Source organism: Aphelocoma coerulescens, chromosome 10 (genome assembly GCF_041296385.1).
Source record: "Aphelocoma coerulescens isolate FSJ_1873_10779 chromosome 10, UR_Acoe_1.0, whole genome shotgun sequence".
Classification (NCBI taxonomy): domain Eukaryota; kingdom Metazoa; phylum Chordata; class Aves; order Passeriformes; family Corvidae; genus Aphelocoma; species Aphelocoma coerulescens.
The window spans coordinates 127,122-141,112 of NC_091024.1; the positions used below are offsets into that span (position 1 = coordinate 127,122).

General features: G+C 37.8%; 1 protein-coding gene across 2 annotated transcripts; it reads left to right on the top strand.

Annotated features, from left to right (window-relative positions):
• Positions 1–4,475: 4,475 nt before the first annotated feature.
• On the top strand, positions 4,476–12,183 carry DNAAF4 (dynein axonemal assembly factor 4). 2 transcript variants are annotated; one of them, XM_069025942.1, is made up of 10 exons: positions 4,560–4,621; positions 4,960–5,027; positions 5,197–5,344; positions 5,707–5,840; positions 6,730–6,970; positions 7,712–7,857; positions 8,462–8,571; positions 9,284–9,437; positions 10,458–10,563; positions 11,640–12,183. In XM_069025942.1, the coding sequence occupies exons 2-10, from the start codon at positions 5,025–5,027 to the stop codon at positions 11,747–11,749; spliced, it is 1,152 nt and encodes a 383-aa protein (XP_068882043.1). In that variant the 5' UTR covers positions 4,560–4,621; positions 4,960–5,024; the 3' UTR covers positions 11,750–12,183. The 2 variants fall into 2 exon arrangements, with proteins under 2 accessions (XP_068882044.1, XP_068882043.1); XM_069025943.1 differs by lacking the exon at positions 4,960–5,027 and having other exon boundaries at positions 4,476–4,621.
• Positions 12,184–13,991: the final 1,808 nt, after the last annotated feature.

Consider the following 13,991-nt stretch of genomic DNA (forward strand, 5'->3'; position numbering starts at 1 on the left):
TTAACCCTGTGGCCAGGGATTAAATTACTATGTAATACAAATTATTTCATACCATGATGTGTTTTAAGCTACTCTATGAAGTATGTGAAATATTATTGTTTACGGATTGGTAGCTGGTGTGGTATCTTGCATAGAATGAGGTATGATAGATGGTAGCCATTCATGATAATTAAAACTGAGTACCTTTCAGAACACACAGCACTGATATGCATTATCATCTTGTTGCCCTTACTTAATGTGAATTTCTTAATATTATCCACTGATAAATGGGTGAACATTTGGTAATCAGCTCTTGGGTGTGAAAATTCTATTCTAACGCTCTTTACTTGTTTTACAGAACATATGATTTTTTTGTTCTGTTTAGAAGGCATATAACTGTTTTGTCTGTTGGATGAGATTAGATATATGCAGGAGGATGTAGAACTGGATGTATTTTAAAGTTGTTCTGCAGTTGCTAAGTTTTGTCAGAAGCTTTCTATGTTAGAATAAACTCTTCCCTAAAATTGGAAACTAAGTGTACTTAGCAGAACTCTTCAAGGCAATATAACTATCCTACACTACATCTTGAGTTATGCACATTCACTTCTTTATATGGAGGTGATAACTTATGCTTTATGTAGAAGAAAAGAAAGGTCCCTTTAATGGCCTAGTGCTGTGTGTCATCAGTTCTGAGGTAATTAGTTGTGAGTGGTGTTCAGGCCCTTAGAGGTGCTGCCTCTAGCTTAAGGTTTTCAGTGTCACCCTTATTAGTCTCCTGGTTTAGAAATGGCTTATCCCAACACCACAGGGAATACCTATTTCTGCATTGTTTACCATACGTGATTAATTTTCCTTTTCACGTTCAAACAAACGGTCTCAAAATAATTTTTTGATCCAATCCCACCGTTTTACTTGGAGATTGGTGTACTGTATTTCAGGAACTGCTGTACTGAAGACAGTTTGGGATTGGAGTTATGAGAGATGTCCTGTCTGTTCCTAGACACTCATCTTTTCCTTTACAGAATGGCCTAAACCTGGACTTCCATATAAGGAGGGCAAGCTCTTAATGTACTTCTTCTTTCTTTCCTTTTTTTTTTCTTTCTTGTTATTTTTTTTTTCTGAAATGTGAAATGATATAAAGTTATTAGGGATTTTTATTTAAAACGTGGTCTTTCCTCCAAGTTTGTGTTTGTGGCCTTTAGAGCAGGCGCTGTGGGCCTTCTAACTGGGAAATTTTTGTCCACATTCTCCTTTTAGAGTTAAAAGTGAGTAGAAAAAGACAAGTTACCAATCTACTGCCATCCAAACAATGCAAAATATAAGCTGATTAAGATTGTTGACATTTAATTATTTTTTTTGTTAATAATGATATGATATTTTTACCTTTTAGAAGAACATACATCAGAATCTGATTCAAGTGTTCTTGAAACATGTATATGGTAGACTTTGTCCAGCACTGTATGTAACTTTGTTGCTTTCTGTTGTCTGGTTTCAGTTTCTTTTAAAATAAAGATAATTTTTGAGGGGAAGTTGCCTGTTGACTTTATGAAGATGATGTAATGCCTAGATGGACTCTTCTAATGTTCCGTCTTTGAGAATGCATTTGGATTAGGTGTAATCCTGCAAGGAGCAGCATGAGGTCATATGGATCAGAAAATACAGCTCCTGCCTCTCTTGGAGAGCTCTGCTGTTCTGTAAAGGTGTTAATCAGCAATAACTTCAAAGCAGATGGGAAGAGGTCCTGTGCCTTCAGCCCCAATTCTTTCCTTGCAGGATGGGAGGGAAGGCTCAAGCACCATTTTTCCTGAATAGATGTTTTTTTAATAACTTTCTGTACTTGGGAAATGATTATACAAAGAATTATTTATTCAAATTTATAAAATTACTAAGCTCTTCCTGTTAATTAAAATACCAGAACAAACACATACCACATCACTGCCTTACCAATAATTTTTAAAAGTAACTGATATAGATGGTCCCAAGCCATTTCACGTATGTGAAACAGTTAGTTGGAATAAACAGAGTCTCATAAAATGTTTCTGCTATTTGTAAAAGATATGGAGGGGTGAGAGAAATGAGAGAGAATTTAGAAGGGATGGGAGGAAAAAAGGTTAATAATTAAAGATAAGAAAATGTAAGCTCTTTAAAGGATTTTTTTTTTCTCACATATATTCAAACTTCTGAAGCCATTAGAAGTGAAATAACCCCGGAACAGATATATGTGTATATAGGCAGCTGGAAGGTCCAGAATATTAATATTATTAAGGTTTGTCTGGAACATAAATCTGCATCCTTCATATCACAGGAGATGGAATTTAGGAATCAGATTTTCAATGGAAAAATTTATCTTCTTGCACTGCAAACTTTTGACCGATAAAGTTAGTGCCAGCAGAAGAACCATTATGCATGGGTGTCTCTTGTTTATTTTGCGAGTGTGTCACAGTGAGAGTGCTTACTCACAGGTAAGGCTGTGGTGTGGAGTATGTGGGACAGAGGTGGTGTTTCTGCACCACATATCAATTCAAAACTTTTAAGGTTGATCCAAGACCTTGCTGAGTCTCTTTTGTGTCCTCTAGCAGCTAAATCTGCTACTTTGACATAAAAATGTGTCAGTGATGTTTACTGTCTCCTACAAGCTTTGCATTGCAGATGTAGCTTTTAAGTAAATAGACTTTATGGTTGATGTATTGGAGCTCTTTTGTGTAATTTGAGAAGACCAAATACTGGTAACCATAACTATCCCCCATTTTGTAAAGCATGTATGCAAGGTGTAGTCCTTCTAGCAGGAATAAATACTAAGGTGCTTCATTTCAGTGTATTCTCTGTGATTAAACTAAAAATTACACCTGGGTGACCAAGGCAGAAGACCTGCGCTTTACCATCCGTGAATGAACTCTCCATAACTGAAGGATGCGTTCTGGCTCACTAGAGCTTCATTCTGGAGTGGTAAGAGATTTTGAGTTACTGATACATTACAAGCATTCCATCTGCTGCTGCTATGTACTTTGAATGTTCTTGGAAAGAAGAATTTCATTCAATTCTCATATTCCAGTCTGTGCAAGGATTCTTCCAGATGATATTGATGTGGGTGAGCGAGGGTGAAGAATAACCCAGAAATCATACGAGTTATGATGGATTTCTTGCTCTGAAAAGATTTTAAATCTCTGTGATACCCAGTTTAATATATATATATATATATATACAGTACTTAAAAGTAACCTCTACTATTTGAATATTGCTGTGTGTTATAAGTAATAGAACATAAAAATTAAATCTTAACATAGAAATTAAATCTTCAGTGATGCACATCAGAAATCCTAGCTAATGTGTGCCATGTTAAACTCCATTATTCTTGGTCATATTTTAAAAGAAAGAGGGAAAACTACACTTTTTGGTTCTAGATTTTTCCTAATTGTTCTAGCTAATTGTGTACTTTTGAGGAACTCAAACATACATGCATTTTTATCCAGCTGTGTTTGGCTCATCTTTCAGGCCATATTCTCCAGAAGCGGTTGCTTTCAATATGCTAGACTTTATTTTGGCAGATACAGTGTTACAGTTTGTTTGAGAAACGTGGAGTGGTAATGTGCAAATTACCTCCTGAGTTTTTGGCAGAGACAGTACAACAGACAATATTGCTCAGCAATAGCATGGGGCTGCCAGTATGACCCAGTTATTTTTACGGGACACGTGGAAGTTTCAGTGCCAGCATTGCCTGAGTAGGTTAAGGAAGGTGATCCTGCCCCTCTGCTGAGCCGTGGTGAGGCCACACGTGGAGTATCGTGTGCAGTTCCGGGCCCCTCAGGACAGGAGACATGGAGCTCCTGGAGCAGGTCCAGCAGAGAGCTACCAAATTGATCAAGGGTCTGGAGAATCTCTCTTACAAGGACAGGCTGAAGGAGCTGGGCCTGTTTAGCCTCAAGAAGAGGTGACTGGGAGGGAACCTCACCAATGTGTATAAATGTCTGAAGGGAGGTGCCAGAGGATGGAGCCAGGCTCTTCTCAGTGGTTCTGAGCAACAGAACAAGAGGCAACAGGCAGAAACTGATGCTCAGGAAGTTCCACCTGGACTGAGGAAGAACTTCTGTGTGGGTACAGGCTGCCCAGAGAGGCTGTGGAGTCTTCCTCACTGGAAATATTCCAGAACCATCTGGACACAATCCTTTGCCACGTGCTCTCGGATGACCCTACTTGAACAGGGAGGCTGGACTGGATGGACCCGCTGTGGTTCCTTCCAACCTGAGCCATTCTGTGGTTCTGTGTATCGATCAAATCCGTCCTCAACTTTTGATAGTTTTTTGCCAGAAATCCTACAGTGCCAGCACTTTGTCTTTCTGTAGAAAAGTATGTGGATGACACGAGCTGCATTCCTTCCTGCTGTGCTGAGCTGTGTGCGCTGACAGCCAGAGCCGGGCCCGCGGCCTTCAGGCCCTTCGGGACTACAGCTCCCGGCGTGCGCCGCGGGGCCGCGGCGGCTGAGGCCGGGCAGCGGCCCCGGGGAGCTCCTGCGGTCGCGGCGATGCCGGTGTGGCTGCGGGAGCACAGCTGGCGCCAGACCCTCACCGCCGTGTACCTCTCGCTGCCCTTGCGCGGCGCCCGGGCCACCCCCGCCAACATCTTCTGCAGCGAGCAGTACCTGAAGGTGGGCGACCGCGCCCCACTCGCCTCATGGGCCTCCTGCCGCGCAGGGCCGCGGCCGCGGGGTTACTGCGTAACCCTGCTCAAAAGCACGCACGCCGTACACCGTGGCAACTCTTGAAGTTCATAACCCTTTATCTTTTATAATCTCCCTCTCTGTGCTGCAGGCTGTTAAACGCCCGTCCTGCGGCAGATAATGGCTTTACCACTGCTCATTCCCTACTAATGCTCTTGCTACTCGAGGTGCCAGCTGCCTTTACTCTCACAAATTGACTGAATTAATACCTTTGCTTATACTGTGAATAATATTTCTAAATTTGAAATCCACGGCTTCTGTTGCAGTGCTGAAGAACCAACTTTTTAAATCTCGTTAATAAAATATATTACTTTGTGACGCCTCACCGTTAATGGTAAGGAAGCACCTTTTTTGGGCCTCCGCAAACCTCCACAGTGGATACAAGGCAGATTAGTTCTGTCAATAGTATCTGTTTCTTGAGGTTTACCATATGCTTGTGCTGTTTTGAATATGTGAGACTTAATTTAAAATAGTAAATATTAGTACAAATTATATTTTTATAGGTAAGCATCCCTCCCTTTTTATTTGAAGCCATTTTATATGCTCCCATTGATGACACAAATAGCACAGCAAAGATTGGAAATGGAAACATTTTCTTCACCTTGTATAAAAAAGAACCGGCCATGTGGGATTCCCTAACTCTAGCAGACGGTAAGTTCTCTACTCTAAAAATAAGCCTGCATGTAAGGAACCCATACAGTGAAACTTCTGCTGGTCGATATCTGCTTGGTTCAACCTTGTTGTTCATTATTCAAAATACAAAGTATGTGAGAACAAAGAACACCTACTGATTCTAGCATGTATGAAATAAAACAGTATTTCTTGTAAAACATTTTGTGTGTAAGCAAATCCTAATTTTTCTCTTCTAGACATGGGCTTGGTAGACACTGCTTTGTGGAATTTTAACCGTGTTGCATTTTGCCAAATTAGCAGAAGAAATCGTGTTTTCATTAACATGATACATACCAGTAGAACTCCAGGCCTAAGTGACTAAAACAGTTTATTCTTTTAAGCTGGCAAGGAAAAACTACAATATCTGAGAGAGAATGCTGTTCTAAAAGCCCAAGAAAAGGCAAAAGAGGAGACAGAAACAAAAAAAATTACAAAACAGGAACACAAAAAGTATGCTTTGGAGGCCACAATGAAGGTAGGTTTAGAAAGACCTCTACAAGACATACATGTAAACAACTACCAACTAATCTGGCAGATGCTTTGTTAAATGTACCTTAAAAAATACAAGAACTACCAATTTTTAATATAGTGGTGGTGACCCTTGTTATTTCTTTGCACTTAAAATGTATTTATTACCAAATAAAGGTCTTTTGTGGCCTTTGCAGGTGTTTAGACCTTTAGCAATATGAAAAACACTGATTTAGAAAAAAATTATTTATTTGTTGTTGTATTTTATATCAGACTTCCTGTTTTTCGTGTTTTGTGTGTTTGTATCTCTGTTATTCTGCTTTTTATGTACATTTTAAGATACGTTCTCAAAATTTTTATGTATGTTAAAAGTCTGGTCACTTCACTTGTGTTCAAAGTATTTCTCTGAAGCATGCAATAAAATTTTAGGATTGTATATGCAATATGGACCAAAATGAGCTACAGTTAGTGACTGTCTTAGTAGCAATGTTGTACCTATTCTGCATGTGTAATAATCTCAAGGAGAAGAGGAGAAATAAGAAACAGTGTATTAAAATGATCGCATATATTTTGCATGTCTCTATACTCCAGAGATGTACATTGGAACATGGCTAGGATTTTCACTGTTTAGAAGTTAAACTTATTTCTGAGTGTTCCTGGATTGTACCTTAGGGTTATTAGTAAAATAGTTGAAAAAATGAGATTTCTAAAAGCTAATCAGAAATCTTTACTCTCACGGTCATTTTTAAACATCTTAATTAACTCTGCTTGTATGGTCACATTATTGGTTACACTATGCTTGGGATATGAAACTGGGAAAATAATGGTAACTTGAACTTAGTCATGTTAGTATTATCAGATGTTATGTATCTCATAGGGCTTTTTTGTTCAAATAGCTAGAGGAAGCAGAAAGGAAAAGAATTGAAGATCTGAAAGAAAAGGAGCGGCAGAAGGTCGCTAAAGAGTTGGAGTTCTGGAAAAACCAACAAAAATATGCTGATAAATACAAGAGCGTACAAAAAAAAGAGGAATTACATCAAGAAATAAAGCCATTAAAAGAGAGAAAAAATGAAAAAATGAACAAAAGTAGGATTCCCAATGAAGGAACTTCTAAGATCAGACTCAAATCCACAAAAGGTTGTATAATCGAACTGTACTTTATAATTCTTTAAAGTGTAGGTATAACTTTATTCCTAGATGTTTCTAATGCATCCTTTATCTTTGTCTCCACCTTACTGAACCAGTTCTTGTAGTTCGCAGTTATTTTAAAATAGTTATTTGCAGGCAATTTATTGAGCTAAAGCACATGAGTTCTTAGCTCTTGATTAAGTCTTTGGAAATACAAGGGTGGGTTTTTGTTCTAAGCTTTAGAAAAGTAAATCAGAGAGCCTTTCTGATAGTGTAATGCGGGCTTTCTGGGAGTGGGGTTCCTGTTACCCAAAGTTACCTAACTGCTGAATTTCATAAAAACATTCAATCTCCCTTTGCTCTCTCTGTCCTATGTCTTGGCTCCACGGCAATTCAGGCAACTAAATTGACAGAAGACATTTAATTTTTTGTTTGTTTGCTTTGATAGGCTAGTTTTAGCTCTCATTGTTGCCCTGTCACAGCATCACACAAGCAACAGAGAGGTGTAAGAGGAGCTTAACTTAATTTGTGACAGATGCTGTTTCATTCCATTTATTTACTGGCTACACTAAGAAGAAGCATTCTTTGAACCTTCCCTTCAAAAGAACAAGTCTAAACTTTTCTCAAGCTATTAAAGGTTTAATTCTAATATGCCACATTTCTAAATCAGATGTACTTTGGACTTTGGTAGAAAATCAGAGAAGTCTTTTGCTTCATTTTTCATTTCCAGTGCTCTAACTCTCTTCATAGGTCATGGTTCCTGTAGTATATTTTCACAGAATTTACAGGAAGAACAGTTATCAGCTCCCCGAGCTGCGGCTACAATTAAAGTCAGCTTTACACCACGAGTTTTTCCCACAGCTCTGCGAGAATCTCGTGTTGCAGAGGAGGAGGAGGTAAGGTGGGGAATTATTTATTGTGTATTCAGAAGATTGAAAAAAATGGTATCTGTGCCAAGGAATGTTACCTGTGCAATATCCTTATTTTTCAAGGAAGACTGTTTTATTTAAAAAAAAGATATAAAGAAACAATTTTATATAAAAATTATCTTCACCATGTGGTTGTGCAGATTAATAAATAACTTGTTGCTTTTTTGGGAGGGGGAGAAAAGGCAGCAATATTTATTTAATTCCTTGAAGTACAAAATTTGAAATATCTTAACTCTTGTATTTAAGATTCTTTAAGTTCTGTCTTAAAAGAAGCTCACAGTTAGCTCTTTTGAGCTCAATTCAATGAACACAAAGTAATTTTGAAAGATCAAAACAAACAAGTAAACAAAAATGTATTAGGGATGTGGTAACCTGACTTCTCTTGGTAATAAAATATTCGGGGACACTTTGAAGTTTTTCGTATTGCATACTATTAAATATTTCCCTCTGTCCAAAATATGTGGTCAATAGAATTCTTTGGATAAATATGAGTGAAGATATGAAAATAAAATCCTTTTCTGGATTTGCATTTTTGCTTCAGAAGTAATACTTGCACGTTTTGTATTTACAGTGGCTACATAAACAAGCAGAAGCTCGAAGAAGAATAAATTCTGATTTATCTGAGCTGGAAGATTTAAAAGAAGAGGAGAAGAATACAGATTGGTTAAAGGACAAAGGAAAGTAAGTTGCATTCCGCTTGAAGATGTGTTAAAAATTAATTAGTTATATGGTGTTTGTCTGCTGTTTAGTTTTGGTATATTCTGTTTATCCTAGACGCAGATGGTGACCATCTAGAGTAGTCATGGCAGTCGTACTAGAGATTTTATTGACAACTTATGGGGTCAGAATCTGATAAATCATGAGATGCAATTGTTGAAGCTCTTGATGAACAAAATCATTGTAAACACACTATGCGTATTCATCTTTGAAGACAGTTGAGGCAATGCACTATCATACCTAGGTGGATTTAATTTCATTTGTACTGTTTTAGTGAGAGGTTAAACATCTGTCTAAAACAAGCTTTAGGAATTTGATACAAATATTGGTTTATTTATATAGCTGTGCTATACAGAAAGGTTTGATTAGGCAATCATAATCAGATATACAAAGCTTTCAAAATTAATCCTGTGTCTAAATAAATGTGTCCACTCCTACAGTTCTTCATTGCTTGTAAGCAGTGACTATTTTTGTTGTGTATCTCAGCTATATTGTCAGCGTCAAGGTGCACTGAACTTCAGCTATGTCGTTCTCAGAAAAGTCTATAAAGGGGCATTTCAAAGGAAAATACGCTAAAAATTCAAATTTTTGAAAATGAGTTAACAATAAGTAGGTGTTTATTTTGTATTTATGCCCTTCTTTAAAGTGCATGTTTCACTTCTCGTTTAATACTTAGCAAAATGTTTGCAATGGGAAACTACCTTGGGGCTGTAAACGCGTATAATCTCGCAGTGAGGCTGAACAATAAACTTCCCCTGCTGTACCTGAACCGTGCCGCTTGCCACCTTAAACTGAGAAATTTACACAAAGCTATCGAAGATTCCTCTAAGGTATAAAAATCCAGGACCTCAGGCTGTCACCTTACAGATTAATTTGATTTATTACTGTGATGGTTCTGTTTTAAGCAGATCTGTAAATACATACTAGTGCAATTCAAAATTTTAAAATTCAAACTTGATATAATGAAGCCATGGTGAAATATTAAAATTTGATAGTGATTAATGAACTTACAGAAATTTAAAACAAAATGACAATAAAATAAAACCTAAACCAGGTTTCCATACGTTTGTGACAAATGGCCATATGTTGGCTAGTATGTTTCTTTAAAGATAACAATATTGTGGCAATATGTACACTTGAAAAAACCCACAACTTGGAGCAGAGAAAAACAAAACCAAAGTATACACAAACATTTTCTGTTATGTTGTGGTGTGCTTCATTTGGTTGGAAGGAAAAAAAAAGTGGTGATGATGAGCAGGATACCTTAAAAAACTTCCAACAAACCAAACATTTTTAAAGAAGGGCTGTATTGTCCTGATGTTTTAGCAGCTGTTATTGTGCAAGGAGAGGAATGATCTCAAATGGCACCAGAATAGTCTGGAAAATTTTTCCAATATTTATCTTCTTTTGAGCTAATACGTACTTGAGTCTTGAAATTTGGGGTTTGTTTTGGTTTTGTTTCTGTTCTTTCTGGTAACTACTACTAAAACACATGTACTTTTTTAGTACTACCTTTTTTTTTTTTTGATAGCATGGTATGTAATATGATATATGAAAACAGAATACATTATTTGACTGCAATAAACATTTAGCATGGTATTTGTCACTTTTTAGCCATGGCAATGTAACTGTAGTTGGCAAACCGGGGTGATGGATACAAATCTTAATGACCAGATTCATAAGCCATTATAATTAAATTTGAATAGCTATTTTCTTTTTCTGTTTGAATAGTTACTATGTTACTGTATAATAACAGTAATTAGGTGAGAGAAGTGTTTATAAATTAGAAAAAAACCCCAAATTATTGAAAATCTACTTATAAATACTTTTGGGTGTTCTCCTTTGTAAAGGCACTAGAACTGTTGACACCACCTGTTCCTGATAACGAGAACGCTCGAGTGAAAGCCCATGTGAGACGTGGAACAGCATTTTGTCAGCTGGAATTATACACTGAAGGTGAGGCCTTCGTTCTATGAAAACATGCACAGGAATTTATAGTGACATACACATAACTCTGTTTAGCTCAATGAGGCTGTTCACACCTTTATGTTTTCAGGAGTGACTTTGAAGAAGGCCTATACAATCTGTGTCTGTTTGTTATGAACCTTACACCACATTCTTTAGTAGTTTTTTTTTTTTTTTTAATTTACTCGATAATTGTAATTCCACTAGAAAAATCTTTATAAGTTGGAGGAAATGGACTGCACTCCTAATTTAAGGAGTTTTTCCACTGAAGAAATGAAAAAAACCTGAAATATTTCTAAAATACTTGTGAAGTGCTTTGTAACATCTTTGTAAAATGAGGTAAGAAACCCATACTGCTGAGAGGTACGATTCATCAAGTACATGTCCTTTGTGCGAAAATACCTGAATTTACAGTGTCCCTGTTGAGTTCCTCAAGAGCTTCAGATGAGTTTTGTAAAGCAAATTTCCAAGTGAAAGCTGATAATAGAAATTGAAGAATATTCAAAGTGTCAGTGTTGAAATACTAAGCTTTGGCCGTTGTTTACCTTTTTCTACTTAGGCATCACTTGGTCATCCCTTTAGGCTTCATTTGCACTTCGAAACTTGATAAAAAAGACTTAAGCATGATTTTACTTCTTGTACACATGATCTGTTATTTTCCCCCCCAAACTCTTGTTCTCACAGTTCATGTCTTTTGTTTTTTTCTTATTTTCACACAGTATCATTTTCTCTCTTCTGTAGAACACTTTAGAACAGTCCCCTCATGCACACACATATATATAGGTGTATATGTACGTGAGTGAAGAGGCTCTGTTTTCATGTTTCAAAACCTGAAAATGTTTATGTAGTAGAGTGTTTCCACTAAAATGTTTTGTGAAATAAGATAAACAAAATATAAATTATTTACTGACAAAGTTAAACTTAATGTCATTCTCATTCCATCTTAAGAAAGAACTTCAAGATCAATACTTTATGCATATGACTGGGGAGTAGTTATTTCCTGTTAGTTGCTAAAGAGGATGCTCTTGCATTATTGATTGATATTCTTATTAATGTATCTATATTAGGTCTCCGGGATTATGAAGCAGCTCTCAAGATTGATCCTAAAAATAAAAATATAGAAAAAGATGCTGAGAAGATTCGACATCTAATTCAAGAAACAATGCAAAGTTTTTAATTAAAGAAAGAACATAAAGAAATTCTTTGATGCCTTTGAGGACACCAGAAGGAATCTTATTTCTCTTCAGTGTGTGTTATCTAGACATTTTTCTGCTTCACTTGGAACTTAAAAATTGGTAAAAGATTGGATATAGTAATTACTATTATTGGAAAGTATAGTATTATAAACATGATTAGATATATTTTACATAGTTTTGATACAAAGTTGTCTTTTTTTTTTTTTTTTAAGCATCTGTATTACTCTGACAATCTGAAACCCTTGACTTGAAGTGGTTCCTTTTTGTTAAATGTTCTTTCCAAACTGGGACCATTTCAACTACACTTCTTTCAATAGCAGTTTTAGCAGACTTCTGAATTTTCTACATCAGTCTCTTTCCTGAATACCATTTATGACTGATTTCTGTCTTTATAATAAAGTATTTATTATGCAGATATGTGTTATTATGTGTGAATTTTATAGTGTTGGAACAGGGAGAAGGTGGCAGGCATTGCTTCCAGATGTTTTACTTTGAGCCTTGAGAGAAGTGCTGAGGTGAGTCAGAAATGTCTGGGGTAGCTGCTGCCCTGTTTTCCTACAGATAACTACTGCATTGCACTGGAGGGGGCTGAAAATACCTTTTTTATAGCAGCTGGAAGGAGGGCAGTGCAGCAGTTTGAGTGCCTCAGCTGAGTGTAATGCTATACGTACAGATATGGCTGTTTTCTATAATTACGGAGGGGACGTGAGGGCTAAGGACGAGAGGCACTGCCAATGGGAGAAAAGTACCTCTTATTCAACCCATTTTAGTCACCTTTCAACTAACAGGGAAAAGGATTTCAAGTTTAACTGTTTGTGGTCAGAGCAAATATTGCTCAAGATGTGTATTGAAATACATGCAGGGTGGAGAGTGAGGAACTTAACACTTTGACCATATTTAGTAAACTGGACAGTGATAATTTGACTCATAATGACTATGAAGGATGGTAAAATTTGAGATTTACATCAATTTCTACACTAGTGATAATCTTGAGCATAGAAAATACCTTAATATGTGTGGCAGAAATAATTAGTATGGATAATAAAAATATGAATGAGAATAAGAATAGAGTGAGACTGGGTGATTTGATTTAGTTTTGACCTTTTTTTCTAAGATACAGGAATATGACAAATGGAGCCCTAAAGAAATGTCCAGGTGACTGTGCTTCCTCACTCATGTTCACATGCATTTTTATTTTTATTTTTATTTTTATTTTTATTTTTATTTCTATTTTTATTTTTATTTCTATTTTTATTTCTATTTTTATTTTTATTTCTATTTTTATTCCTCTGCAGGGAGTGAGTTATCATATGACAAATACTTCTTGTTCTGTACCTCCCTTAGTGCTGCTGAGTGAGCCAGTTACAACCTGCTGTTCTTCAGAGGCGCAGTGAGGGCTTTTTTGTTTGTTTCTCAGTCATGTAAGGCATGAAGCCGACATTTAAGTTGCTACCTTAGATAAAATTTGAGTAAGACATTGACTTTATTAATTGAGGTCTGTTGTTGTCATCTCCCATTTATTTTTTGATCCAGTGTCAGAGCACTGTTGGGGTCTAAATCTCTGGGATTTTGGACCTGCTCTGTTGGTACAATGCCTGTTGATGAGATGTGGTCTAGGAGCGTGGGTGGGGGTAGGAGCTGCCTTACCCCCAGTCCGAGTGGCTGTTGGGACAGTTTCTCCTGAAGCAGCATGGCCTGTGCTTTGGGGAGACTTTCCAAACTAGTTAATTCCCAGTCATCAGAGGTTTTTCCACCTCAGACTAGAAGAATCAAAGATTTGTCCTCCATATACAGCACCTTTGGGGTTTTTTGGGGGAGAGGGGCATGTTCTGGAGTGTTCTTTGGTGGGGCTTTTTGGTTGGTTGGTTGGCTTTTGGGGGGGGGTGAAGGTGTGGGTGGTGGTTGTTTGTTTTTTCCTTTCCCTTAGTACAAGCGTTACTGCCATGTAACGGAGCGCGTCTCCTCAGAGCTGGCTGCCCCTGTGCCCGGCTCTCCCCTGATTACACCAGCACAACGCTCCCCGCGCTGAAGGGGCCTCTGAGCAGCCTCCACCCGGCACAAAGAGCGCCAGGGCCGCGGGGCCGCTCGGCCCGAGCTCGGCAGCGCGGCGTTGCCATGGCGGTGCCCGGGGCGGGCGGGCCGCGGGGTGGGCTGGGCATTGTGGTCCCCCGGGCGCTGCGGTTCCCGGGCCGCTCTAGGCGCTGTGGCCGCCGGGCCGCGGAC

Bases quoted from the DNA above. Each gene is read 5' to 3' on its own strand.
- DNAAF4 (XM_069025943.1), top strand. From the start codon at position 4,499: ATGCCGGTGTGGCTGCGGGAGCACAGCTGGCGCCAGACCCTCACCGCC. The intron at 6,971-7,711 runs GTTGTATAATCG...CTCTCTTCATAG, and splicing joins CAGACTCAAATCCACAAAAG to GTCATGGTTCCTGTAGTATA. The intron at 8,572-9,283 runs GTAAGTTGCATT...TTTAATACTTAG, and splicing joins TGGTTAAAGGACAAAGGAAA to CAAAATGTTTGCAATGGGAA.